Genomic DNA, 24,647 nt, shown 5'->3' on the forward strand with positions numbered 1-24,647 from the left:
AAATGTATAAATCCACTAAATAAGAGGGAAGAGAGATATCCAAAACAGGTATATAGCAGTTAGTGTCACGGGTAGGATTCCCGGGCCACGTTAAAGCTTGAGCGCTAACATACATACCGCGTGTGGGGATATCATGCCGTTCAGGGCCTGACATAGTGGGTCTTTTTGACAATTTAGTAGAATGATCACCCAGAGCTCAATCTATTTCAGTTAAAGTAGACAATGATCTTCTGTTACCCTAAATCTCTTAATAACGGCTCTTAAGTATCCCAAATGTGTCTTGGTGGGAATCCCCATAATTAGCAGCAACATTGTCCTACCATGAACCCTATTGCTTACAGTATATCAAGATCTACAGAGGCCTGATATTGTAATTCCTCTCAATGAGAAACATCAAAGAGATGAAGCCTAGCCTATGCACTATGTTAATAAAAGTCATGATCTGCGGTATTTCTGTGGTTCAATCGATACTCTAGAGTATTACGTAGAATATTTAGAAGTACTGTATTTTACTGCTAGAGTAGGTGTTTACTATGTCCGAGTTCGTATATTCAATTTTATGTCTTTGTTCGATGAAAAGCATAATATAAAACGGAAAACTAGCAATCAGGATCTATCTTTATATAATCAATATCTGTTACTCGGGAAAGAAAGGGGATATAACAATCCTAGTAAAAGAGGTACGACAAATATTATCTCATGTTTCCGCGCTTGTATAGCTCCGTGTGATAGTTTCTAAAGAGAGAAGCTAAATCCTCTTTTACTCAGGACCATGCAGGCTCACTATATCCGACTAAGGCAACGATTTAATCGCAATTGCAATCCACACATTTGGTTGGGGGTAATCGGAACGGAACCATGAACCTGGCTCACCCGACATCCGAACACCGAGTGTCCCAGGACCCACTGTCACGAACGCTATGTAATTATTATGAAGCTATGCCGGTTCGGACCTGTGTGCGAATGGCTGGATGACGGAAAGCTTTACGGTGGTCCGAAACGATGCGCACATACCCCTGACGCACGATGATCCACGAGGGATGCCACGGGATTAAACCATAGTTTCGCATGCAATTTGATCCTAACACGCCGCATCCTACTGTACAACGCCACATTTACCATGATAGTGTACTGGTCAACTTTGTTTAAACGCTATGCAGCTATTAGAATCTAACACTTCAGAGGTGGACCCAGGATTTACGCTGTGGAACCTTGACCTCACTGCACATTGCTATAGTTGATGCCGACAGCTCGATTCTATGTGTACAACAGGACAGTCTGAAAACACGTAGCGCCCTTGTGAGGTATTAATTCAGATACGTGTGATTCATAGAGACTTCACGGCTCAGTAAGCCGTCCTTCGCCATGTACGTTCAATAGCTCAAGGAAGCGATGCATAAGCTTTCCGAGCTTGATCTTGGCTCTCACCTACAGAGCTTCTACGGTTTTCATGAAATGGAGAATATCCACCTGCTTGCAGAGGACTAAAGAGCCGGATCTCCTTCTCAGCTAAAGGGCCGGATGTAGCCCGGGATTCACACATCGGTCCGATGGTCGAGACCCATGGCTAACCTAGAATAAAGTGCCTCGTCAATATGCCAGTCTCATTAATACCAGATGATAGCTGGAGCTCCATATATATTAACGATCATATCTTCCCTCAATTCAATGCATTTACTCCAACACCCATCGGCCTTCCAATACCAGTGGTATCAAAGAGAAACGAATGACCCTACCTCCGGAGAGATTGTTTGTTCGATAGCATAGACGTATTACCGATAACATGTCTACGAGTGATCCTAAGGTTAGTGTTGAGCATGCCAGTCATCCAGCCAAGATACGTGTGTAATGCGCTTTGGCGGTCGTTGATACTCACGGACATCGATCAACCAGGATGAGACTAGCCCTGTGCCGAAAGACCTACCAATTTACCGCCAGAAAGGACGTGGCCTTGGTGTGGCCTTCAGGAACATAACCGTTCAGGGCCGTTCCGGCAGTCAACGGACAGTTCTCGACCTCCCCCAAATCCTCTTCGAGGTTATTAAGGCCCCATATCAGACAGTACGCCATAGGATTGGTAACAAACCCGTTCCAAAACGCAATCTTATTCAAGATGTCTCCGGCGTTCTGTTTCCCGGAGAAACAATGATTGTCCTCGGACGGCCAGGCTCAGGGTGTACGACACTATTGAAAGTAATCGCAAATAACCGCAATTCGTTTATGGCGGTCAATGGAGATGTACAATATGCTGGTATCCCAGCTCGGGACATGACTGGTGCACTGAAGTCTGAGATTATCTACAGTTCTGAGGACGACCTACACTTCCCAACCCTCCCGGTTAAAGATACCTTGGACTTTGCTTTGAAGCTGCGACGGCCCAAAGATTACCCAATGGAAGATGGTCAATTCTCGTCTGACTATACCAAACGATTGCTGGGCTCACTTGGGATGCTCCACACGTCAAATACTATCGTAGGAGACTCGTTCACTCGAGGCGTTTCAGGTGGAGAGCGCCGCCGTGTTTCCTTGGCAGAGTCTATGGCCGTTAATCCCGCTCTGGCATGCTGGGATAACCCGATTCGCGGCCTTGATAGTTCATCAGCGTTGGATTTCCTTGCATTGCTCAAAGAAATGTCTGGGGTGACAGGAATGAATAATGTGGTTACTTTATACCAAGCATCAGAAGCCATGTACCGGAACTGTTTTGACAGAGTCATACTTATGTATGATGGTCTGATGATCTTCAGTGGAAAGGCTGGAGAGGCAAAGCAGTATTTTCACGACCTGGGATTCCATTGCGCGGATCGACAAACAACCCCAGACTTTCTAACGTCTATTACTTCCCCCGCTGAACGAACTATTCGAGAGGGCTACTCCGGCCCTCTATATCTTGAAGCGAAGTCCCTCGAACAGGCTTTCAGACAGAGTCCGTATTATACTCGGTTGCAAGCGGAACTGACTCAATATTCAGATCAGATACAGTCAAATACAGAAGTCCAACGCCAGTTTCGACAAAGCGCATTGGAGATTCGTTCCAAGATGACCACAAAGCGCGCTGTAGAGATTTCATCTCTCTGGAAGCAAGTCACAGAGGGGACTCAGAGATACTACAGACTATTTTGGGGTGACCGCAATACCTTTTATACCATCCTGGCTCTATGTATTGTGAACGCTGTCATCACTGGATCGGGATTCTACGCAGCTCCGAAGACTGCTTCAGGATCCTTCGAGAGAAGTGGAGCTCTTTTCTTTGCTCTTGCCTACTTTTGTTTGAACGCTTTGACGGAGGTAGTCAAGACGGTGAATGCACGATCTATCTTACTCAAGCAGCATAACCTGGGCCTAATAAGCCCTACTGCATATGCCATTATTCAGACGGTTGCTGATATCCCTATCGCTTTTATCCAAACGGCTGTCTTTTCCTGCTGTTATTATTTTATTATTGGACTGAGTGAATCAGCATCTCAATTCTTCATTTTTCTCTTACTTGTATTTGTGCACTACTGCGCTATTGGAAGTATGTTTCGGATGTTAGGCTCATGGGCTCCCAGCCTGAGTATATCACATCTTTTGGCCGGATGTGCTCTACCAGTGGCTTGTCTCTACTCTGGATACGCCCCTCCAGTGCCGACAATGCATCGCTGGGGCTCATGGATTCGACGCATCTCACCTACTCCCTATGCCATGGAGGCGCTGATGGGAAATGAATTCTATAATATCGATCTTCACTGCACAGACTCTCAGTTGATCCCCTCGGGCCCTGAGTATGACGATATCCGCTACCAGGCGTGTCCCATGGCAGGCGCACATCAGGGGTCAGCTTTAGTGAACGGTGCAACATACGCACAAGCAATGTATGGCTTTTCTAGGGAACACCTCTGGAGAAACTTTGGTATTGTTCTGGTGATGTGGTTCCTTTACACAGTTATCGGAGCAGTGGGACTTACCGTCATGACGCGGGATAGCAGCAGCGCTGCAGGCCATGTATACAAGCGGAATGCCCAGTATCCTCAGGATGAACAGTTGAATGTGGGTCTGGTAAGCGATGTCGAAAAGCAACCAATATCACCAACGGCGAGAGATGATGGCTGGAAGCGGAATGAGGCAAGCACGTCCGAATTAACTATTACGGATGTCGACGAGGCGGTGCAAGCCGACCAGAAGGAAGACCTTTCACCTAGGAGCGTTACCTTCACGTTCAACAAACTTAGTTATTACGTGAACGTGGGAGGTGGGGAGAAGCAATTGCTTTGCGAGATTTCCGGATACGTCAAACCTGGACAGCTTACTGCGTTGATGGGTGCATCGGGTGCTGGAAAGACCACACTGTTGGACAACCTCTCCCGTAGAAAGACCGACGGACGCGTTGAGGGCGAGATTCTGCTGAATGGTGCTCCCCTAAGTACATCATTTTCACGGTCCTGTGGTTTCTGCATGCAGCAAGACATTCATGAGCCCACCGCGACAGTTCGAGAAGCATTACAATTCTCAGCCTACCTACGCCAGCCGGCTCATATCTCCAAAGAAGAGAAGATGCAATATGTTGAGCACGTTATCGCTCTCCTCGAGCTTGAGGGTATTGCGGATGCATTGATTGGGGCAGTCGGGGATGGTCAATTGAATGTGGAGGAACGGAAACGGGTCACAATTGGCGTTGAACTTGCAGCAAAGCCATCGGCGCTCTTATTCCTTGATGAGGTAAGTTCATCCCTAAAACGATTCAGTTATCATACTCACATATTGCAAAGCCCACATCTGGTCTCGATAGCCAGGCAGCGTATTCGATCGTTTCTTTCCTCCGGAGAATTGCTGCTGAGGGAATCCCAATCGTTTGTACGATCCACCAGCCTTCTGGTGTCCTTTTCGAGATGTTCGATCACGTTATTTTGCTCGCTCCAGGTGGTCGGACAGTGTATTTCGGAGAAACAGGCAAGAATGCATCCGCCGTGGCCGCATACTTTGCGAGGCACGGTGCCGTGATGCACGCAGAGGAGAATCCAGCGGAGTTCATCATTTCCACCATCGCAGCAAAAGGAGACGACAACAAGGACTGGCCTGAGATCTGGAACAGATCCCCTGAGTGCCATGCCTTGCACCAAGCGGTTCAAGCGTTAAACCAACGTTCCCCCGTTAGTGATAACGCCATGACGGCCGTTAATGAACGACCATACGCATTGAGTCTTCCAGCCCAGATTGTGGCCCTTACCCAGCGCCACTGGATCGCCATCTGGAGGAATGGACAATATAACTTTAGCCGGCTATTCAAATCCATCTTCTTTCAGATGTTTGTCTCATTCACCTTCTTCCACGTCAACAAGAGCAGTCCTGGATTGAAAAACCACATGCTGGGTATCTTGCTCTCAACCTGGGTTGTTCCTACGATCTCTGCCGATATGCAGGCCATCTGGTACGAAAAATGGTCGATCTTCGAGGCGCGGGAACGCAATGGGATCTATGACTACAAGGCTCTCTTGTCGGCGTTGTTCCTAGTAGAGATCCCCTGTCAGATTATCATCTTCACGTTTATCTTCATTGTGTCCTACTGGACCTTTGGATTCGCCAGTACTCCCAGTATTGCTGGATTTATCTACTTCATGTATCTCCTGTTTGCTTTCTTCGGCCTTGGATTCACCTATCTCATGGCTGCTTTATTTCCGAACCCGACCATGGCCGGTTATGCGATGTCATTATTTTGGGTCATTCTTCTCATGTTCTCTGGAGCCGCTAATCCGCGCAGTGGGCTGAACGATTTCTATCGCCCCTGGCTATTCTGGGCTGACCCCATGACCTACTTCTTCGAACCGACTGTGTCCACGGTGCTTCATGGGATCCAGGCCCAATGTGCTCCACAGGATATGGCTGTGTTCGATCCTCCTTCAGGCCAAAGCTGTATGGATTATGTAGCAGCATATTTGGATGGAAATCCAGGATACCTGGCTAACCCCAACGCCACGCAGAACTGTAACTTCTGCCCGTATTCAACGGGAGATGACTTAGCCAGATCCCTCCATTTCTTCTACGGGAGTCGGTGGCGGGACTGGGCAGTGTTTCTCGGATTTGGCTTGACAAATACTTTGCTCACTTTCCTGGCGACCTGGATTATTCGCGTCAAGATTCGGCAGTGGAGAAAGTAAGGATCAGCCCGGTGGGTATTCTGGGGTGTCGGAGGCTTGATCTTGTCGTCATCAGCTGGCGAGGAAGTCAGGGATTCAAGATATGTGCTTTTACTACTTCTCGCAATAATTTGAGTATGTATGGAAAAACCAATTATTTGGACTTAGAGAGATTAGTTACAAACCAAGACCGTCTTTGAATAGTAATTCTGTCGAGTGCTATTGAACTAATAATTATATGTAACCTTGCTAGTAGTCTGTACAATAATAATTATATGCACAGTAATACAGTAAGTAGTACAGTACATGGACAAGCTCGGGCGGTGACTGACTGACTGACTAATACGGAGGCCTATAGCGGCCACTCCGCAACAATGGATTCTTATCGATTTCTGCCAGCAGAATTCCCATGATAGCCCTGAGTATTTAGTATTTCTGTACTTATACCTAAGAAACTAGTACAAATACTAAGAAATTTATGTATTTTATACATTTCTCTATAAAGCCTGCCTTTTAAGAATAAAAATTACTAGGAAGTGGCTCTATATTACATGTGTAATGGGTTGTATTGCTAGACGTAGACCTACAGTTAATTTTAATTACTATGTGGCCTCCGAATCTAGGCACTACGGCCCCTAGAATCTACGTACTCTGGCCCCTAAGTCTAGGTATTGAATCCCCTAAACTTTATATATTACGGCCCCTAAATTAAGCTTAGTAAAAAGGCGGTAAGTCAACGGGGATTTTCTTGAGATTCAACTATATATACAGTACATCTGTATTACACTTACATTTTTCTCTTAAGTATTTCTACTTATATATTATTAGAAACTATACGTTTATTTGTAATTTATAAAAAATTGTATATATACTATCTATATTATAAGCCCATTTTATATAATATTCTATATTGAGAGAGATGGCGAACAATATATTACTAGGCGGTAGGTGGACTTAGTGAGGAGAGCCGTTGTTGCGGAGTGGCCGCTATACAGTCCCCACCTAAAGTTTCCGTGTAAAACGCGTCATCCGCGACCACGCGTTTTTCTACCTATTTCTTATTTCTTCAACAAATGGCTCCTAGAACGCCTCTAGGGGTAATAGACCCGAATAGGATAAAGAAATCCGAATTAAGTCCCTATACCAGGGGTTTTATATGTGGTTTAGCTCATACAGGGATTTCTCAAGCCAAAATTGGAGAATCGCTTCAAATTCCCGTGTCAACTGTTCAGTATACCATTGAAAAGAAATCGCTCCGAAACAATGGGAAGTCGATAAATCGAGCAGGCAGGCCTACTGTGCTTGATAAACACGATAAACGCAGAATTCTAGCTATTATACGATCCGATTCTTTTATTACCTACAATGATCTACGCTGTTAAAGTGGGACAACTGTCTCTAACTCTACCTTTCTTAGACTGTTTAAGGCTTCAGGATATGGCCACTGGCGCGCTCAAAAAAGGCCTAAATTGAAAGAAGAGCATGCTAAGAAGTGTTTGGAATGGGCGTTGGCCCACCGCAACTGGAGTATTGAGCAGTGGCGCAATGTTATCTGGTCAGACGAATGCTCGGTTGAATTAGGAAAGGAAAAGCGTCAGAAATAGTGCTTTAGACTGAATCGATTAGGGGAGAAATAGAAAAAGGAGTATATTATCCCGTACAGCAAGTCGAAAGGTCTATCCATTATGATCTGAGGAGCGTTTTGGGGTAGTTCTCGCTCAGATATCAATATAATGGCGTGTGATCCTGACTCCCAACGACGTGGCTACTCTGTAGAGAGCTATATCAAGATTCTGGAGGATAATCTCTATTCTATATGGGAACCTGGCTTAGAATTCATGTACGACAACGCTCCTATACATACAGCCAATAAGGTTAAACGTTGGTTCCAGGATATAGGAATTTCTACTATCTATTGGCCGCCTTACTCGCCTGATCTTAACCCTATTGAACACGCCTGGTCAAAGCTGAAAGAAATGATATATCAGCTTGATCCTGAGATAGAGGCATTTAAAGGCACCGAAGAAGCTTTAAAAGCGCGTTTTAGCGCTTTAATAGAGCGCGCGTGGAATGAGATATCTGAGGATTTTTTTAATAGATTGATAGAGTCTATGTCTAGGCGTGTTGAGGCAGTTATCCAGGCAAAGGGTTGGTATACTAAGTATTAGTCAGCAAAAATATTGATTAATTTAAAAATTTATTATTTTTCTATACATATTTAAATTTACTAGTAAATTTCTAATAAAACAGAAGAATGGTGGGGGTTTTAGAAAACTAGGTCAGTTTAATAATTTGGGCGGGAAAGGCGCCATACACGGAAACTTTTGCCGTAGAACTGTAGGTCTCTGTCGACTAATAAATTAAGGCTCGGATGCCTCGGAACGGAGCCGTGATCCGAAGCCGTTGTTTCTTCTGGTAGGCATGAGGAGCTTCTCCCCGCAACCTCACAGAGGCCACCTGATTCTCGATGGTGTTATTGTTAGAACCAATTCGTTGTTGACACTATACTTCGGAAAGGAATGAGTGCCACTCTAATAGCTGGCTTGCCCACGCAACGAAATCTGCCGATTTCCCGGATTTCTCGGGCCTGTGAAACATGTCGTGCGCGGAAAGTCCGCTGTAACGGTGAAAGCCCCTGTGCCAGATGCCGTAGGGCTAATCGCCATTGTGAGTACCGTTCACCAAGGTCAGAGATACGATCAACCCGCAAACCATTGAGAACCCATAATACGTCCCGTCCAAGACCATCAGGTGTGCTGCCGTCCACAGCCCCGGTCCACTTCAAAAGGCAACGAGAGTTGCGAGCAGGCATCGGAGTATCAAATGTCGACACTGGCTCATTCCAGTATTACGGTAAGCAAGATCTAGGCGGCCCCTTGCGTTGTTCGTTTCTTTCTTCGTCGTTTCTGCTCTCGGTCAACCACATCCATCAATCAACTCACACCAGCCTCAGGTCCTTCGTCCCACTTCTGCTTCATTCAACGCATGTACCATCGTATTCAGCAAAAGACTGATACATCCCTTCTGACCCCAACTAATTCTGTTCCCGATGGCGTCAGGAATTGGAACTTGGAGCGATTTATGTTCTCCGTCGGTGTAGACAGCGACAGCAATCCTTCTCAATGTCCAACGGAGTCGTATTTCCCCCGAGACTTAGGTCAATCATTTATCGATTCCTACTTTCGTATCATTCATCCGCAGGCGCCCGTTCTTGTGTATTCGGATGTAGTAAAGTTGTGGGATAACCTCTGGAACCCACCGTGGGAACGGCGCGATACCAAGGGAGACGAAATACTTTTTATGGTACTTGCCATTGGAGCACGAGTATACAGCTTTGAGGGGAAACAAAACACTCGCTCATCGGAAGGCTGGGCACAGCACTTTGTAGACAAAGCAAAACGTCTGAATGATGCATTCGAAGATATTAGCATGTCCTCTACGCACTTCATGCTCCTCAAAGTAAGTTTCTTTTCCTTCTCATGCCATTCTTGCTGTCCTTGTTTCGTCGGGACACTCTGCTGACTGTTGTCGGTTCAGGCAATATACGCCTTCCAGGTCATGAGGCCCAACGAAGCGTATCTGTATCTCGGACATGCTGCTCGGATCGCGATGGCTCTTGGTATTAACCGATTGCAAGTCGTTGATGGAATCAATGCTAAAGCACATCGACTAAGGCTAACATTTTGGACTATATACGCCTACGAGCGCTCATGTGCTCTATTTACCGGGCGTCCATCCGCATTTCGTGACGAGCTTAACGACATACCTTATGTAGAAGACTTTCCGGTGTCAGACACACTCGAAATGCCACCCGCGAGCGTGACTCACCTGAAGCCGTCTACGGATTGTGGGTTTATTCGAGCGATAGCTAAACTTGCCGCGATCGCAGATCGAATACTCGTTGAAATTTACTCACCCACCCACATTCCCTCCTTTTCCAGTGCCATGAAAATCCACAACGACATAAGGCAGTACGAACTAGAGTTAGAGGCAATAAATCACGACCTCCCAGCACATTTACATTATTTTGACGAGGACCTCCCCCTTGGGGACAGTTGGCAGGAGATCCAGAGGATGGCATTAGGAAATCAGTTTTATTTCACGCGGATGCTGATCTATAGACCCGCTTTGGTCTTTACAACTTTCCTTAACTCGCAACACAAGGGCCAGGGACATGTGACAAAGGATCCACAGTTATGTGACTCCATTAATGAGGCAATATCCTCGGCCCAGAGTATCGTTCAGCTCAACCACGATGTATATTTCCAACGCTACCCGGAGGCTAGGTTTGACGGTTCCTCAGCCAGCCTTCTAATCTCTGCATGCGTGACCCTCCTCTATGATGTGCTTGACCCAATGACGACGTCGGATAACGCACGAAAGATATTTGCCAGTGTCGAGCGTGCGATCAAATGTCTCGACCAAATCAACCATATCGGTCCGATCAGTGGGAAGGCCCTCAGCCTAGACGTCATGAAAATCGCCAAGGACAGCTTGCAGTCGACTCGAGAAGATGGTGCTTTTAGTGACGACATATTGAGCTCATTCCCATGGCTACAGTACGTTTGTGAACGCTATTTTTCCACTTTTCCCTTTATTTTGCTTTTGACATACTTCTCATGATGATACTAAGTACTTCACAGATATGGCAACTATGCCCCTCACGAAAACGATCTTGACTCGGGGCCCGTAGCTGACACTCTTCCGCAAGGAGAGCAACCAGCAGTATCAGCGAATAACACTCCTGCGATGGCCGCTTCGATTGATGCATATAATTTTCCTCTCGTCCCGGCTCCCGAAGTCCATTACATGCCCCACTGGCTGGAAGCTGGCTTTGATCCGGAAGACGTCCCCCATTGCTTATACTAGCATCTTCTTGAGTGTTTGTTGCCCTTCGTGCTCCCTTCACCTTCTGGTGGAGTATCTCTCTGGCCGATTCCGGGGCGATACGTTACCATCAGGACCCTAGGGCAGGGTACAGACATCATCAGCGACCATGCAGACCAACATTTTGAACGTGCATTTCTTTAGATGGCACATAGATAACTTGTTTAATATTTTTATATACGCCGGCAGAAATTACACGGTCGCTAAATAGACTTTATCGTAATTCACCCGGCCATCCTCACCCAATTGAATTTAAAATCCTAGTATGTTAAGGATATGAGTATTACAATATATTGCAGCACACCCTACCACCCGTAAGCTCGAGTTATCATACTTTCCAATGATACAGGCAGTGAGGACAGCTAAACGGGAAGTTGCTCTCCGATTTCCGAGACTCGGGCTCAAACTCTGGCTACTTCGGATGTGGGTGTTCGGACCGAATGTACGTATCCGAGGATTTCTAGATTACTAAATAGGTTTTCGGACCAGAGTCGATTCGCTTACTAAATCAGTCTGCAAGCTGCCCTCATATGAATCTTCTCGGAAAGCTTGTCGCCAGTTTACCGAAAGATCTTAATAATAGTATTAAATATATCCCACCCGTTATCCCACCGGCACAGCTACCAAACATTAATGGTTTATAAGTCCTTTTAAACCAGGCAAATATAGCATATATTTAATTTAGTTACTCTTGTAGTACTAGAAGTATATATACCTGAAGAGGAATCATTATCTCTTCCGGTTAAATTCACACAGCCATCTATCTATCCTGCACGCCTTCACCAGATACTCGTCTCTCTCACTCCTCACATCACACCACATACCCATATCCAGAATCCACGCAAAAGATCATTTACTCACTCAAACATGCCCTTCGCCCCAACCACCGACAACCAGGAAATCTACTACGAGATCCAAGGCCAACCCGGGCCGGGACCTACCCTAGTCTTCGTCTCCGGCTATATGGGCATAACCAACATCTGGCATCCATTAATCTCCAGCCTTCACTCTCGCCATCAGTGCATCGCCTATGACAGACGGGGATACGGAAGATCCTCCAAGCCCGAATCACCGGACAGCTACACCATCTCTGGACACGCATCTGATCTGCACGCCGTGCTGCAAGCTGCGAATATTACACACCCCGTCGTCCTCATCACACACTCAATGGGCGGAAACATCGCATCAGCATACTACCTCGCGCACCAAGATACTGTTGCCGGGATTATTTACACGGGGACCTACTATGACGGCAAGATCGTCAATGAGGGTTTTCTGACCTATGATGCGATCACGGATGGTGTCGAGAGTCCGTCTCGGTCGGTGGAGTTTTATTCCGCCATGGGATTGAGGGAAGATATCGCGCTTGAGGCGGCGAAGTGGGCCCCGCATGGTAGGAGAAATAATGCGAAGGCGTTGCTCCAATTTGGCATGCAAGGTAATTATGCTCGCATAACTGTCCCTACGCTTATTGTTCAGGGGGAATTTGATCTGCTGCCGTTGGAGCAGTGTGTTATGCCCATGGTAAGGGAGTTACCGTCTTGTCGGTTGGAGGTTTTGGCCGGTGTGTATCATTTTCCGGCGACTGAGGCGCTGGAGAGGGTGGAGGGGTTGGTTGATGGGTTTGTGGAGAGTTTGTGAGTGGGTTTAGAAACGGTCAGTGGATGAGAGGCAGACACTGCGATTCGGTACATACATGGTAGCCTCAACCTGTATAGATAGGCTGTTATGTTTAGTGAATTTCAGAGTGCCCAGTGATGTTTAATCCAGACCGCGAATGGACTCGCTGTTCTAGGTCCTACAACTGCCCCTTTACCAATGATATTTGAGACTTTATTTGATGACCCAGTATGTATAGATCATGTAGAATTGGTACTGGTGAAGTACAAAACCCAGCTATTCAACAACTAGTGGCCGACACTTTGGTACCTTTCAGGACGGCGTAATAACCGTAGCACTTCTAAGGACACCTAATCCTCTGACAGTGATATCGAACTATTCTATTTGCCCTTAACACTAAGCAATGACTGAAAGTGAACAGTCCCGTGAGAAATGATCCCAAATTTAGAGCAGTGTTATCATAATGATACCATATAGAAGCGGCGTCCGGCCCGCTCACGTGCTCAACTCCGTAAACGTTGGAAGTTTCAAGGATAAGAAGCCCATTTCGGGTCATAATAAGCAGCACAGTTCCTAATTCTCATCGGTAGAAGCTCCGATATCTAACCGGTAAAGAAACCGAGAAACCTGGCGACATCCTTAGGCAGGGCCGCAGGAACCGTGAACCGTGAACCGTGAACCGGTATTCTCGGACCTGGCTGATACTAGGTACCTTCCAAGCCAGATATGAACCACAGCGCAATCAGTTGTACGATTCATACCGATCTTATGATCGGTGGGTCATGACTTGAGTTCAAGGGGAATGTCACCGGCAGCGGTTAACTATGTCCGGTTCTCTGGGGATATATAAACCTGTCTAGTACAGGAGGGAGATGAAGTCGAGTATCTTATACAAGCAAGTTCCTCTCTTATCATAGGTTTACGTATAAATCGCCCGTCTTCTTCTTATAATCTTATGCCCAGAAGCCGTGCTCTATATATGATGGCCTCCGTATTGAAGAATTTCCTGGGTTTCCAAGCAGCCACAAATGACAGCAACGTATGCCCAGTGTCTCCGGAGAAGACTCCAGTAAGAGCTCTTCCGGCTATATGGTACACATCGCCAGAGCTCTATGAGCTCGAACGACGGGCAATTTTCTCTAAGAAATGGTTACTCACCACGCACATACTACGATTCCCCAATACTGGTAGTTGGTCTCGATACAATAACGCGGGATACCCTTTCATTCTCGTCCGAGGCCAAGGTCAAGACATAAAGGCATTCCATGATATCTGGTCGGATGCGTTTAGCGACGAAATCGTGCAGACTCTAGTCTCCGAGGACACGAAAATCAGATCTTTCCACGTCCACCTGGATGCAAATGGCTTTATCTGGATAAACATGGATGCTGGCAAGCGGCCTGAAATTTCGTGGGAGAAAGATTTCAAAGGCATCGACGAGCAGCCTCGATTCAAGGATTTCAACTTCGAGGACTACGTGTTTGACCACGCTTGGGAGATGGATGGTCCGTATAACTGGAAGATTCTTGCGGATAATTATAATGAGTAAAGTCCCCTTATATACTATTCTTCTGTGTCTGTCTACTGGCGGTCCCACTACGTTGCTGGCGTCCAGGCCTGTTTTCTGCACCCAGGGAAGATTTTCAAACTGACTGAGTTGGATAGGTGTTATCACTGTCAGACAGCGCATCCTGATGTGCCATCGTTGGCCGATCTCGAAGCCTATGCGGTTGACACAGTGGACGGATCTATCATTCACTTTGCCAACGCCAAGCCAGACCAAGTTGAACGGGGACTGAAGATTGCCAGCACATACTATTTTCCAAATTCGTCAATGACAGTAACGTCAGTGCTCATCAAGCTACATACCGAGTCCTGTTATTAACCAAGTGATGTCTAAACAGGCCGCATTTCTTCTTCATGCAACGATTTGTTCCCACCTCACCCACCAACTGCGAGATGCGCTACGAAGTGTACCGGAATAAGAACTCCAGCGAAGAGGATTTCCAATTGATCAATGGGATGTACAAACGAATCATGGCGGAGGACAAATATCTCTGTACCGAGGCACAGAAGAACATCGGCAGGGGTGTCTTTGTTAGTGGTCTGCTGCACCCCCGAATGGAGAAAGGGCCATTATACTTCCAAGGCGTTGTGCGTGACCTTTTGTACGAGCATTTTGATCGTGAGAAGGATGCAGGAAAGCAGATTTGGCCAGCTCAACTCGATAACTTCTTGCCCTTGAGCTAAGAGACTATAAGAGCTCTGCCGGCGAATAGCTCGGGCTTCATGTGACCCATGTCTATCGATATCTATTCCTTTTGTTCAGACCTTTTTAACAGAGTAGTATCTTTAACTATAAGCTAGCAATCAGTACTCTGATAGCATTATACTTCAGACTCTTGTCCAAAAAGGATTTTGTTGAGCTATACGGATTACAGTAGCAGAAGTTTGGATGAGTGATAGGTTAGTAGTGCACTGGGGGAGCCTGGGGAGGGGTGTAGCTACTGAGACAATCTAGATGAATCATGAAATAGACAGACATCCGCGGTCTGCTCGTGTTTCCAAACTCGTGAGGAGTATATTCTCCAGATAAGGTAGTCTGACCCCGACCGGTCATGTGGTCGGCATTTCCCACCAAAACGGTTAGACCAGCTGGACACCAAGTTCAGGAAAGATTTGCCATGGCAGGGCTTCGCGACCTGTTCTGGGAGGGTCTAGAATCACTAGGGACGATGAAGCTGCCAGTTTCGACGACAATCCTATAGATTTCTGAACAGTGATGTTGCTTTCCCTCCACGGGAAGAATGGTCAGATGGCGGATGAAACGGTTGGATGGCTAGTTATACCAGCAGATAATTGATGCGTAGGGAAGCCTACCCAATCTCTCGAAGTTGCGACAAGTCTTCTATTGGCTGCCGGGCACATGAATTAGAATCGCTGTGGCATGGAAATATAAAAGTATTTTTAAAAATTGCCAAAATCCCACCAGGTAGAAAATCCCTCACCAACTGCAGGGTCTGGCTCGAAGCCGGCCGCAACGTCCATATCGCCAAATTGGGAAAGATGTGCCCATAGCCACGGAGTGTTGAACATGAGACTATCCGCCGGTGGAACCAGAATGTCTCGCATAGGAGTGCCGTTACGAGAATCTTGTGTTGAAGATACAGTGATCATATAGGGCGGTAGGCTCGCATTGTGCCCTACGGCAGGGTCAACCATTACTTGTGGCGGCGACGCTGTAACGCTGATCTCAAGGGTCTGGCTTTGCTCCGTTTCCTCACTACATGGGGTGGAAGCAAGGGAAGAGTGTAGTAAGGCGGCCGATTTGGAAGACACGCCGTGGGAGGATGGGACATTAAACTGTAGAATACCCCACATCAAAGGGATGCTGAGATAGATTTTGGATGGTGCCCAGTCGTCGTCCAAGCGATCTGATCCAGATGCGATTTGTGTCATTTTGTCCAGTGATTGAAGCTAAGCTATTAGCATAGATATTGGTCTCTGCCAAGTTTAAGAAAAAAACATACCAGGGCTTCACAGGCAGGGGAAAACCATGCAAAACTCTTCAAGAATGTTTTGCATTTCACAAAGTCTGTTTTGGACTTTTGTTTCAGTCGAGGATCAGCCGCGCAGCAAAAGTAGAGATGCACTGTAGCTGCAATTGCGGCCGAATGCCCATAAAAGGGATCAGCAAGCCGGATCTGCTTCTCCAGAATCATGTCAATCATACGAACAATCCACGTGGCATGTAGTAGGACTAGCTCAGAGGACTTCCTCCAGAAGGTGTTTGGAATTGCCAGGTTAGGCTGATGCTGTGACGCCACAATGTAGAGAAATGGGTGATTTAGCACAATCAAGCTCGCATGCCAGGTGAACTGTAATTTTATCCACGGTATCCAGTAGTCTCTGTTGAGACTGATCTCATCGGCCCGACGCTCATAGAACTTTGCTGAATCGTATCGATGGCACCAGGGAACCTGGTTTTCGATTTCTGTCATATCGGCAAGCACTTTGGCATACATTGAATCGAGACGCCAGGGTTCTGTCATCTTATTTTGAAAGCATTCAGAAACATACTCTCTGACTCTACTCCAAACCCATCCAAAATATGCTGCATAACTCCAGATTCCGATGTCTGAGGCGGACGACCCAACATCGCGGGGAAATGCTGAGTCTCCACTCGTTGAAACATAGAATGGACGCCAAACCTCAGGCGCTGTGCCAAGAATACCTTCTGATTCAGAGAAAAACTGCTCCAAAGATTGAAGGCTCCAAAGAAGTCTCTTTTTGCGCTCGGCGGCGGGAGGGCTTTCGGCTACAGATGTCAACCCGCGATCTATCCTGGCAGACCGACAAAGCTGAAAGCCAAGACCAAGGTAAAATTGGCCCAGACACCAATCCCTATCTTTCTCGGTATTAGCATCTGCAACTTGACAGGGGCGTGCAGATCCATACCTATAAAAGCTGAGTATGAAAGTAAACAGAGACATTCAATGGTTTCGAGCTCTACTGTTCCATTTGCAATTCGAAGCATAATAGAGCATCTAGCGCTGTCGCCATAGCCTGACTGGTCACGTTGTCGTGAAAACCGCGACGTAAGTTCCAGGATGCTATAAGCAACCTCTAAAGGAATTTTAGAGTAGTTCTCAATATCTTCGCGATCGAAGCACCATATAGGCTGTCTATGGAAGAGTTCAAAGTAAAGGTCGATCGCTTTGACGATGGTGGATTGAGGAATTTCTAGATTTGCTTGTTGAAACTCGACTGGGCGCACTTCTGTCCTGACATAGCTTGGACCGGGTGGTGATCGGTAACTGTTTGTTTGATCAGAGTGAAGCGTGGTCTCATTCGGCCTGTCCTTTAGCGGCGCCTTAGAGAGGGCCTCGGATGGTTCGACGAAGGTTTTCGGCGCATCTTGATCGAGCTGCTCAGGAGAACCTCGCCGCTCGCCGCCATTTAAAATTAGGTCAATCTTTTTTTCCAGGTGTGCCAATCGGTCCTGTTCGGGAGTCAATGAGAATTTCCTTACAACATGGGATTTCTCCATACAGATTGGTGCGTTGACGCTGCTATATAGGTACATGACTGTTTAAGCCGGACACAGTTTGAGCAGGCCGGCTTTTCACCAGGACATCGGGTCTTCTTCCTTCTGTTAGATGTGAGATTCCAAAATCGGAGTGAGGAACAAAGGTTATAGGTGGAAAGGTAAGACCGACCTACAATTGAGGCAGGCGTGTCGGGTACGCAGCCTCTCGCGGTTGGGATCCGCTGGCATGCCGATCACGGATAGGCTAATAGAAGAAAACTGTAATTCCACGTCGTTTTTCCCAACGGAAATCAAAATAAATGCACCTAGGACCAAGGGATTTGACTTTGAAGACCGCTGCTGTGGGGTGGTAAGTGGCGGGGTCTTTCAAGGAATATGGATGTATCACGAAATACGACGTGAAGCTGCGGGAAACAAGGGTTACCGGAAGCTAGAGCCACTCAAGCACTATAGAGATGAAGTCAAAGGTGCACTGTGGGAGGTTACTGGAGCTTTTCCAGACTTCTAGTGCAAGTGCAGGATGTAGAATTGGGGTCGAGAGCGGGGAAATGAGGGGTAAACAAAAATCACTCCATCTTAACTATCTTTGCTTATATAATTTTGTCCATATCTTGTCATCTTTTTTAAAAGCTGGACCGTCTCCAAAAAAAAAAAAAAATTGTATTCAATGTAGCCTGTTCTATATTCACAACCCTAGAGTCGACTAGTATATATCTCCGCAGAACATTTTAATCCTGGTAAGTACTATGGGTCAGAGAACCTAGCTTGTATCTCATATCTTCATAGATATATTCATACTTTTCAAGGTGATTACCTCGTATATTCAGTTGTCAGCTGGTCCGATTCTCACCAAAAGATGACAATTGTGAAGGTAGGGACGAAGGTGTTACGTGTATTAATATTACCACTATTAACTCTAGAGTCTAGACACCCTAAGCCATCCTTTTATTATGGATATCCACTTAATTTCATAAGAAACTATAAATATATTCGTAATTTATATAAACTGTCTCTACAATATCTATATGTTATCTCCCTTTAAGTGATCTAATAGAGTATATAAGGAATAAATCCGTAGAATACTAGGTGAGGAGAGCCCAAGACCATGGTCAAGAAACTCTCACGGATACTCTTCCTGCAGGGAAGAACTGATTTCCAATGCACATGGTAGGGAAATCAATTATGTAATGGTGGGAAGACTCATCTTCGACATTATGAGACGCAAGGTCGTTTGGGGTTTGTGGGCAGAAGCATCTATGGAGATCGTACAGTGTATTGAGTACATACTAGCACCAACTACTACAACCAGCGCTAATTTGCAGGGGTGCGCGTGATGTTCGTTTCCTCTCCATCCACTAGCCTTTGAATGGCCTTTTGCGGTTTGCTCTGTTTTTCCAGCTGCGCCTCTGAACATCGTCATCGTCTTTCTGACTTTAACCGATATGCATGTACATGTTGGGCATAACATCAACATCGTCCGAAATTGCGTGGCTGAAATAGACCCACTAGCCTTCAAGTCCGTTCAAGTCCGTCCAAGTCGAAAGGATGCTAGATCCCTCCCGCCTACCACCTGAACTATTTGCCATAATCATAGACTACGCAACTGACGGAACATGCGACTTTGCGGCTCTCTGCAACTTTGCCCTCGTCTCTCATCAGTGGTATGCTTCTCTGGATGCTAGAATCTACTCGAGATGGTTATATGATGGCAAACATCATTCGATTTCGTCTTTGTGGAAATTTCTTCGCACTGTACTCCGCAATAGACGTATTCTCCTGCAGCCCAGACCGATATCTAAGATTAGGTGAGATACAATAGTTACTACCAAGTGATAATATATACACCAATTCTTACTTCTCTCTGAGCAATATCCATACAAAGCGCGCAACAGCTTGATATTATTTATCTGTACTTGCCCAGCCTTATGATCTCTCAACCGTGCATACCGGCCGGTCAGAAGCTGGAAAGGTAACTATCAACGTATCCCGACTGTTATATGTTCATTTTATTATTCTATCATTTTTAGAGACCAATTTCTGTTAGCTTATATGCGAGGTGGTATAGTTCACGCTTTGGGGAGGACGGAGAATATGTGATGATCCCCACCAACGCCCGGTGGCGTGTTTTTTATCTTATACCGGACGCACTGGTTACAATTACCAAAGGAGTGAAACGAAATGAATAAGTGCAACTTAAATTGAATACACTTAAAGTTACGTGCTTATAAAGAGACCTCTTCAGAATTGTAATTTTATAGTCAGTCCTAGTGGATAGTAGATGTTGAATAAAAACATCCATTAGACTACCTAAAAATGTCCGGTCACTCAAAGTGTCTTTATAGGGTAATTTATAGTGCGATTTCTAGGTTGGTAGGAGGTATACCCCGTACTAGACAAGGTGAATAAATGGCAGGATTGGGCAAATAGCCTCGACGGCTTGGCAGGGCAAACGGCTGGAAGCTCGTAGCTTTGAAGAACACCCTCAGCGACCAAATGAAATATAACAGGGCCAAAACAATCAAGGCAGCCGAACAAAGAAGGTAAAGCTTTGGTACCATTGCCCTGGATTTTCAATTTAGGGGTATGGGTCTCAGCCTCTGGGCCTACCTGTCGTCTTAAGGAATTTTTATTTTCCTAAGGTGCCCGGTGCTCGGGTCTCGTCCAAAACTGGAAGTAATATTGAATCAGGGCTTAATATCCTAGTGTCTGTGTGGACTTTGATTTTTGACCTATATTATCCAGCTGCTTTATTACGATGTGGCACAAGACTACTGGAATGTTCTATCCTATTTCTTTAATATCTCAATAGCTACCCTCCTTTCATAGAGACAAAATTCTTGGTATCGTTAGGTGTAGTGTGTTGACAACGCGACGGGTTTTATCGAGTTTTATTCTGGAAATTTACTACATAACCATAATAAGTTGATATGATCCATTAGGAAATAGGGGAAACCATATAAAACCATAAGAAAGTCTATTGTCCTATGAGTTAAAGGTAAATATTTATCATTACCAACCCGTCAGTATGTCATATCTAAAAAAATAGCTCAGAAAAGGGGTTGTCCACGGGATAAGATATATTAGGCCCATGTCCCCTCTTACAAGATTATCTAAAGCAACACTTTTCCTTCTATTCAATTACCCAACCTCTCCAAGCCATGAGAGCCTTAAACTTCCTACGAGCCTGGCTTGTCCAGGACACCCTACCCAAAGCGACCATCTTTGGACTACTTCTTCAGCTCTGCTTTGTCCATTCACTTAGCGATGACGTGACTCCAGACAGTCTATCCCCACGGGCCCATTTTGTCAACGGCCCAATGAAGTTCGATAGCTCCCTAGGAGAAGAGACTACACAGCATGTGATATGGTCGCAACATGGAAATACACAACGAGCCACTATCCAGGTATATGTAAGCCGAGGGTTTCTGCAGGCGCAGAATACAATGCAGAATCCCACCCCGGAAGACGTTTGCTTCACCCTCTCGAACTTGAAGCTTATCGGCGATAAATTCAGTACAACGAGGGTTGATTTTGCACGACACTCGTACACCCAAGTACGAGTCAGTATAGATTTTCCAACGAAACGCAGTGACGGCGAAGTACAGGCGGCAGTGATTATGAAGGCTAACAGCCTGCTGAATGATATGCAAAACCAACAAACTCAATGGGGTCAAGAGTCCCGAAGGCCTAAAGCGAATTTTGAGAAGGATGGGCTTTATGTTCAAGTTATCAAGCATTATGGGAGCTAGTGACGTGTGAGATGCCTCCTTGCTTTGACTGTATTCGATTAGAGGTCTTGAGGTCCTGTGGATTTGGTGTCTATTCACGGCCAAGGTGCTAATGTGCTAAGGCTATATTTCGGGTTTCTGTTTTACTTGTTTGATCATTTATAGGTAACAAATTATTGCTCTCATTGCCATATACTGTACTATTTACTTTTCTGAGTTGCATTTGCTATATAACTCTGGTTTTTTACTCTGCTAGCCCTAATAACTTAAGATACTATGCTAACTCATAGGCAGAGAACATAGGAATTTCTCCGAGTCTTGATGCTATGCAGGTTTGAAGCATTTGACTGTATATTGCCAAAAGTGTTAGGTCCAAACGTTTAGCTGTCGCTTTGATTTGTTTTAAGTTGACACGCATGATATTGCAAACCCTTCCCCAGCATCGTCAGCTGCACAAGGTCTGAGATCAAACAAGGCCGATGGTAAAACCGCGATATCAATCTTCATGTTTTAAGTAAGGCGTGAAATTGTAGTACATACATCCGAAGATGCCCTAATCTCATATGCTCGGCTAGCGGCGACAAGCTTTCATGACCTGTGTTATATCTTACGTCGACATTGTTTGATTCTCCTCCAACATGGCCAAGGGAGATTCATTATTGTCTTCGAAGCAAAGCTCGTACTCCCATCAACTTCTAAATCGGGTCTAGTTTTAAAAAACTTTTATCTGATCTAACTAACGATCAAATCCCGGGCTTGACTTGCCTAGCCCGAGAAAAGGCGATGGTTTATTCCAACCACCCGAGCGCTCGGAGACTTTAAATAGGCCAAATATATTGCAAACTTGCAGAATAAACAACCGACGGGCTTTCAGTTCTCCCGTTGGAGATGTTTTTCGGAGACTTTCGAAGGTTCTCTTCGTTGGTTCGGGTGGATAGGGCTCTGCAGAAATTTGCAGTATCGAGTCTAGTGCGTACCCAGAAGGGCGGCTATATCCACTTTTCCGTGGATCGGAGACCACGGGCTAACGTTCCTTCATTTCAACGTGCTCCGTATCCACTATAAAGAACAACACAGGCAAATAGCACGTATACTAAATTAGGGCTGTCGGCTTTTGCTCTCCCAAAATGTGGAATCCAACGGTTTCGCAAAGTTATGGGACTCGATGTGAGGATGTATATAAAGAATTTAGATACCTTCGAACTATAGTAGACTGATTTTATACTTACTTTAGTTTCAATACTAACTTTAATCGATACCCGTTTCTCAAGAAAAACTATATACTAATTTTAACAATATGAGCGTCACATTCGATGTCTTCCGTGGCTCCCCTGAGGGCAAGATTGTTGCTGATAAGACTACACGCACTCTGGAATACAACGAAGTGTTTATTGAGACCACACATTCTGGCCTTTGTGGGACAGATGAACACTACTTGAAGTCAGGCCAGGTGCTTGGACACGAGGGTATCGGTATCATCAAGGCTCTCGGCCCCGGTGTTACCTCGGTGAAGGTCGGAGACCGTGTTGGATTTGGATACACACATAGCATTTGCACATCTTGTGATAACTGTGAGACTGGTAAGTTGTTCCTGGATCCCAACCGGCTGAACAGCTCTAATATAGCCCAGGCTGGGACCAATTCTGCCGCAACCAGAAGCAATATGGCTTCCATGACTTTGACAATGGTACCTTCAGTTACGGGGCCGTCTGGGACGTCAATTGCGTCTACCCCATCCCAGAGTCCGTCAGCTCAGTCGATGCCGCCCCTCTCATGTGTGCTGGTGCGACTGTCTGGACTGTCCTGACCGAGTTTGGTATTCGCTCGACTGACCGCGTTGCTATCATGGGCATTGGTGGCCTCGGTCACATTGCTATCAAGCTTGCCGTCGCATTGGGCTGTGAGGTGGTCGTTCTTTCTAGCTCTGAGTCCAAGCGAGCAGAGGCTATGGAGTATGGTGCCTCCGAGTATCATGTTTTCCGTTCCGGGGAGCCTATGAAGGATTTCAAGCCTGTGAAACATTTGTTGCTGTGTGGAAGTGGTTCTGTTAGCTACCCTTCGTAAGTTACCTTTCTAAAGCTTAGCTCAGACGGGATCTAGTTGGTTCTTGAAACCGTCCATATTTGTTTTCGGGTCTTTGCTAACTTGAGCAGTCTCATGCCTCTCATGGACACCAACGGTAGCATCTACCCCTTGACGGTCGCATTTGAGCCGTCTCCTGTTCCTATGCTGGATGTCCTCTTCAAAGGTGTCCGTATCCAAGGATCTCTGGTTGCTTCTCGGAAGGGTATTCGCACTCTTCTGGAGTTTGTGGCTAGGCATAAGATCGTGCCCACCGTCATGACATTCCCATTGACCGCGGAGGGTATTGAGGAGGCAATGCAGACTCTTAGGGATGGCAAGATGAGATACAGAGGAGTGCTTGTAAAGGGAAATTAATTACCGGGATATCTAAGATGTACTATAAGCATAATATGTGGTGGCAGTGTGAAGATGGAAGAATATATATATATACCGCTCGCTTTGATGAAAATATATAGTACTTCCGAGGGACCTACCGATCAAACCGGACACCGTAACATAAAGGTGGTAGACAAGCCATTCACCCGATATTGAAAGATCAAATTAGACTATCATAACCAGCAAACTTAATGCAACATCTGGCCGGAACTAATGCGCCAAAGGGCTTGTTCTTGGTACGCTGAACGAAGAACCCTGATGTCAGGAAGAGATAGTCTTCCTCTCGCCTAATTCTTTGAGACAGAGTGATTTTGCGCCAAACAGATGGACTAGCTTAAGTACAAAGAGAATTAAGTGGAAACAATAACAGAAAGAACGGGGACTATTTATTAGCATATTATTGTCTCAACTTGGCAGAATGTAGAGCCCTTCCCCACTATAAAAGGTGGATAAGCATATAAATTCGCGAAATAAAGCACTTCAGGGGCCTCTGGCGCAACGGTAGCGCGTTTGACTCCAGATCAAAAGGTTATCCGTTCAAATCGGGTGGGGCTCATCTGAACTTTTTTGCTGTTTTTTTTTTTGCACAAGCCATGTATATATAGCTCTATACTCATAGGGCAAAATATCCGTTTAGTCTCTCTACCTCTCTTTATAGGAATTCACCGGTAGTATTACAGCCCTTGTAAAGGTTAGCTTAAATGCAGTCCACATATGATACTTCCGTTAGGGAAATACTGTTTCAGACCCGTATGGGAGACTCTCGGAAAGCCGTTTGGCATCATTGCA

General features: G+C 45.8%; 7 protein-coding genes and 1 non-coding gene across 8 annotated transcripts; 7 read left to right on the forward strand and 1 right to left on the reverse strand.

The window, feature by feature from the left end:
- Positions 1–1,783: 1,783 nt before the first annotated feature.
- Positions 1,784–6,134, forward strand: BDV27DRAFT_155109 (ABC-2 type transporter-domain-containing protein; the record flags this gene model as incomplete). The annotated part of the gene is made up of 3 exons (XM_032072086.1): positions 1,784–1,804; positions 1,894–4,698; positions 4,749–6,134. 3 exons carry the CDS (start codon positions 1,784–1,786, stop codon positions 6,132–6,134), a joined length of 4,212 nt encoding a protein of 1,403 aa, XP_031930347.1.
- Positions 6,135–8,533: 2,399 nt separating this feature from the next.
- Positions 8,534–11,238, forward strand: BDV27DRAFT_76075 (Zn(II)2Cys6 transcription factor). Its single transcript, XM_032077512.1, has 4 exons — positions 8,534–8,966; positions 9,067–9,572; positions 9,651–10,672; positions 10,757–11,238. The coding sequence occupies exons 1-4, from the start codon at positions 8,633–8,635 to the stop codon at positions 10,980–10,982; spliced, it is 2,088 nt and encodes a 695-aa protein (XP_031930348.1). The 5' UTR covers positions 8,534–8,632; the 3' UTR covers positions 10,983–11,238.
- Positions 11,239–11,648: 410 nt separating this feature from the next.
- BDV27DRAFT_124074 (alpha/beta fold hydrolase) lies at positions 11,649–12,788 on the forward strand. The gene has a single exon (XM_032066013.1). It carries the CDS (start codon positions 11,868–11,870, stop codon positions 12,639–12,641), a length of 774 nt encoding a protein of 257 aa, XP_031930349.1. The 5' UTR covers positions 11,649–11,867; the 3' UTR covers positions 12,642–12,788.
- An 814-nt stretch (positions 12,789–13,602) lies between these two features.
- BDV27DRAFT_169880 (uncharacterized protein) lies at positions 13,603–15,315 on the forward strand (the record flags this gene model as incomplete). Its single annotated transcript, XM_032075148.1, has 4 exons — positions 13,603–13,904; positions 13,956–14,165; positions 14,286–14,465; positions 14,525–15,315. 4 exons carry the CDS (start codon positions 13,603–13,605, stop codon positions 14,868–14,870), a joined length of 1,038 nt encoding a protein of 345 aa, XP_031930350.1. The 3' UTR covers positions 14,871–15,315.
- A 22-nt stretch (positions 15,316–15,337) lies between these two features.
- BDV27DRAFT_76085 (Zn(II)2Cys6 transcription factor) lies at positions 15,338–18,163 on the reverse strand. Its single transcript, XM_032077513.1, has 5 exons — positions 17,840–18,163; positions 17,673–17,772; positions 17,079–17,622; positions 16,151–17,028; positions 15,338–16,097 (listed from the first exon to the last, which is right to left on the reverse strand). Exons 1-5 carry the CDS (start codon positions 17,896–17,898, stop codon positions 15,588–15,590), a joined length of 2,091 nt encoding a protein of 696 aa, XP_031930351.1. The 5' UTR covers positions 17,899–18,163; the 3' UTR covers positions 15,338–15,587.
- Positions 18,164–20,828: 2,665 nt separating this feature from the next.
- On the forward strand, positions 20,829–21,419 carry BDV27DRAFT_155114 (uncharacterized protein; the record flags this gene model as incomplete). The annotated part of the gene is made up of 1 exon (XM_032072087.1): positions 20,829–21,419. One exon carries the CDS (start codon positions 20,829–20,831, stop codon positions 21,417–21,419), a length of 591 nt encoding a protein of 196 aa, XP_031930352.1.
- Positions 21,420–22,695: 1,276 nt separating this feature from the next.
- Positions 22,696–23,837, forward strand: BDV27DRAFT_155115 (NAD(P)-dependent alcohol dehydrogenase; the record flags this gene model as incomplete). The annotated part of the gene is made up of 3 exons (XM_032072088.1): positions 22,696–22,978; positions 23,029–23,458; positions 23,552–23,837. 3 exons carry the CDS (start codon positions 22,696–22,698, stop codon positions 23,835–23,837), a joined length of 999 nt encoding a protein of 332 aa, XP_031930353.1.
- Positions 23,838–24,342: 505 nt separating this feature from the next.
- BDV27DRAFT_t59 lies at positions 24,343–24,414 on the forward strand. Its single transcript has one exon. It is a non-coding gene; the product is annotated as a tRNA-Trp (tRNA).
- Positions 24,415–24,647: the final 233 nt, after the last annotated feature.

This window comes from Aspergillus caelatus (genome assembly GCF_009193585.1).
Source record: "Aspergillus caelatus strain CBS 763.97 unplaced genomic scaffold BDV27scaffold_38, whole genome shotgun sequence".
NCBI lineage: Eukaryota > Fungi > Ascomycota > Eurotiomycetes > Eurotiales > Aspergillaceae > Aspergillus > Aspergillus caelatus.

What these genes read in the sequence shown, in the direction of transcription:
- BDV27DRAFT_76075 (XM_032077512.1), top strand. Translation starts at nt 8,633, where the DNA reads ATGAGTGCCACTCTAATAGCTGGCTTGCCCACGCAACGAAATCTGCCG. An exon ending in CGCACTTCATGCTCCTCAAA is followed by an intron (nt 9,573 to 9,650) that starts GTAAGTTTCTTT and finishes TTGTCGGTTCAG; the next exon opens with GCAATATACGCCTTCCAGGT. An exon ending in AGCTCATTCCCATGGCTACA is followed by an intron (nt 10,673 to 10,756) that starts GTACGTTTGTGA and finishes AGTACTTCACAG; the next exon opens with ATATGGCAACTATGCCCCTC.
- BDV27DRAFT_124074 (XM_032066013.1), top strand. Translation starts at nt 11,868, where the DNA reads ATGCCCTTCGCCCCAACCACCGACAACCAGGAAATCTACTACGAGATC.
- BDV27DRAFT_76085 (XM_032077513.1), bottom strand. Translation starts at nt 17,898, where the DNA reads ATGCCAGCGGATCCCAACCGCGAGAGGCTGCGTACCCGACACGCCTGC. An exon ending in TTCATACTCAGCTTTTATAG is followed by an intron (nt 17,029 to 17,078) that starts GTATGGATCTGC and finishes ATACCGAGAAAG; the next exon opens with ATAGGGATTGGTGTCTGGGC. An exon ending in CCCCTGCCTGTGAAGCCCTG is followed by an intron (nt 16,098 to 16,150) that starts GTATGTTTTTTT and finishes CTAATAGCTTAG; the next exon opens with CTTCAATCACTGGACAAAAT.